The sequence below is a fragment of the Egretta garzetta genome, unplaced genomic scaffold (assembly GCF_000687185.1).
Source record: "Egretta garzetta isolate BGI_Z169 unplaced genomic scaffold, ASM68718v1 scaffold652, whole genome shotgun sequence".
NCBI lineage: Eukaryota > Metazoa > Chordata > Aves > Pelecaniformes > Ardeidae > Egretta > Egretta garzetta.
Genome location: NW_009258948.1, coordinates 297,706 through 299,824, shown reverse-complemented (window position 1 = coordinate 299,824; position 2,119 = coordinate 297,706). Strand labels below are relative to the sequence as shown.

The following is a 2,119-nucleotide window of genomic DNA, read 5'->3' as shown; positions in this document are numbered from 1 at the left end:
GGTACTCGTGCCCCTCTCAAAGTGGTGTGAGCTCCCTGTTCTTCTTCCCTCATACTGAGACCCGCGCCTCGGAGCGAGGGATCCCATGTGTATTTGATCATCTGCGGCAAGAACATGCCAGGGTGGAGAGGTCTTCTTGGGCCTGAACAAAGAACCTGACCAGCTTGCCCTTGGTGATTTCCAGCCCAAGTTTCCCCAAAAGAGGGCTGGCTTCTTGTGTGAGGGGCTGGGTAGGAGGCAACTGTGCTTCACCGGTTCTTTATTATAATGGGAGCTGTCGTGACAGTAACCTCTTCTCCAACAGATGGACGCCAAGAGCGTGTCATGTTTGACAAGATCACGTCGCGCATCCAGAAGCTCTGCTATGGACTCAACGCTGACTTTGTCGATCCCGTGAGTCTGTCCTTTTTCCTGCTGTCCTGTTCTCTGCCCCACTCTGCTCAGCGTTGGTCAGGCCGCACCTGGAGCACTGGGTACAGTTCTGGTCCCCGCTGCACAAAAAAGCTGTGGGCAGGCTGGAGGGGGTCCAGAGCAGGGCCACCAAGGGGATCCAAGGGCTGGGAAGCCTCTCTCCGCCGTATGGGGATGGGCTGGGAGAGCTGGGTTTGTTCAGCCTGGAGCACAGGAGGCTCTGGGGGGATCTCATCCCCACGTCCCAGTGCCTCAGGGGTGGCTACAGGGAAGATGGAGGCTCCCTTGTCACAAGGAGTCCCGTGGAGAGGACGAACGGACACCAGTTGATCCTGACAAGATTCCGACTGGGCATGAGAGGGAAATGTTTCCCCCTGAGAGCAGTCACCCATGGGAATAATCTCCCCAGGGGAGGGGGTGACTCCGCCACACTGGGCACTGTCAGGCCTCAGCTGGACGGGGTGCTGGGCCATCTTGTCTGGACTGGGCTCTGGCGCAGAGAGGTTGGGCCAGGTGATCCTGGAGGTGCCTTCCAGCCTGGGATTCCGTGACTCTGTGGTTCCTTGGGGTGGTCTCTGCTAAAAGCCAGCTGTGGTGAGCAGATGTTACCCAGTTATTCTCCTTGGCAAAAGCCAAGCCTGGCAGCCTGTGCAGGAACTCTTGGCAAATGCATTCGTAACATATTTCTTCTAACTCTTTGTGTTCTGAGTTTTTTTTGCTTCACAGATGCAGAGTCTGAGACTGTGGTGGGGGAAAAATGAGTTTGCCTATTATAAATTGCTTTTGCCTCAAACATTTTTGAAGCGATTGAGCTTCTCGAGCTTAAAAAAAAACCAAAGAAAAGTTGTTTGATGTACCAGTTCACATATTTTGGGTTTGGTAGATTGCTTTCAATTTATGCCTGCAAAGCCTGAGCAAAACTATATGGAAAGTAACTCTTGACCCTTTTGTAATAAAATGAGGTGCTGTCTCTGTCTGACAGACCCCCCTTTCATTATAATGTCCCTACCTTGTGTTTTTGAGCTGCGTAGGATTTCAAGTGCGTCTTGATCCCACTCGTGTAAGCTTCTCCGTCCAAAGCCTGTGCAAGAGGGTGACTCCCTTGGGGATCCATTGGCCTCTGAGATTTTTGGGCAGTTGTGCAGACCCAGTCTGTTCATTTGGAGTTGCCAACTTAGGCTCTTCCCATCTCCAGGACCTAACAATCTGTTTTCATGTCTTAAATGGCACCTGCAAAATATTTGACATCCGTTCCGTACCAAAAGGCAGCGCTCTTCAGCCACAGGTAGAGAGCAGGAGGGGGAGCACTGGTGACTTGGCTACTGAAACACAAAGTGTACTGACTCGATCTCAGCGACATAGGGAGTTGATGATGAGGACAGGAGCGAGATTCCCAGTCCCCCTGACTCTTAAATACCCCTTAGTAATGAAGCTAATCTTACACAAAACACTGGATTCATGTTTGTTCTGCAGCAGTGTGTGACATCTCTCTTCCTGGAACTGAGTTTCTCCTTTTGGACTTGGAACTTCTTGTGCCAGATGCTTTGCACGCCAATACTAAAAATCCCCAACGTAACACGCTTACTTTGAGAGAGTAAGGTTTGAAAATCAAATGTCTGGGTTTTGGGAGGCTGTTGGCACTTGCGATGTGTTTGGCAGTTGCCACGTTAGGTCAGACCTCTCTTCTCCAGTGCAGAATACGCTCTTC

The 2,119-nt window shown here is 51.2% G+C and overlaps 1 protein-coding gene across 1 annotated transcript in view; it reads left to right on the top strand.

Moving 5' to 3' along the window:
* Window positions 1-309: 309 nt before the first annotated feature.
* RRM1 (ribonucleotide reductase catalytic subunit M1) overlaps window positions 310-2,119 on the top strand; it is an 18,242-nt gene continuing 16,432 nt past the window's right edge. The window contains exon 1 of the mRNA XM_009634280.2: window positions 310-393. Coding sequence (XP_009632575.1) covers window positions 325-393 — 69 coding nt within the window. The 5' untranslated portion in view covers window positions 310-324. The remainder of the gene's footprint in view (window positions 394-2,119) is intronic.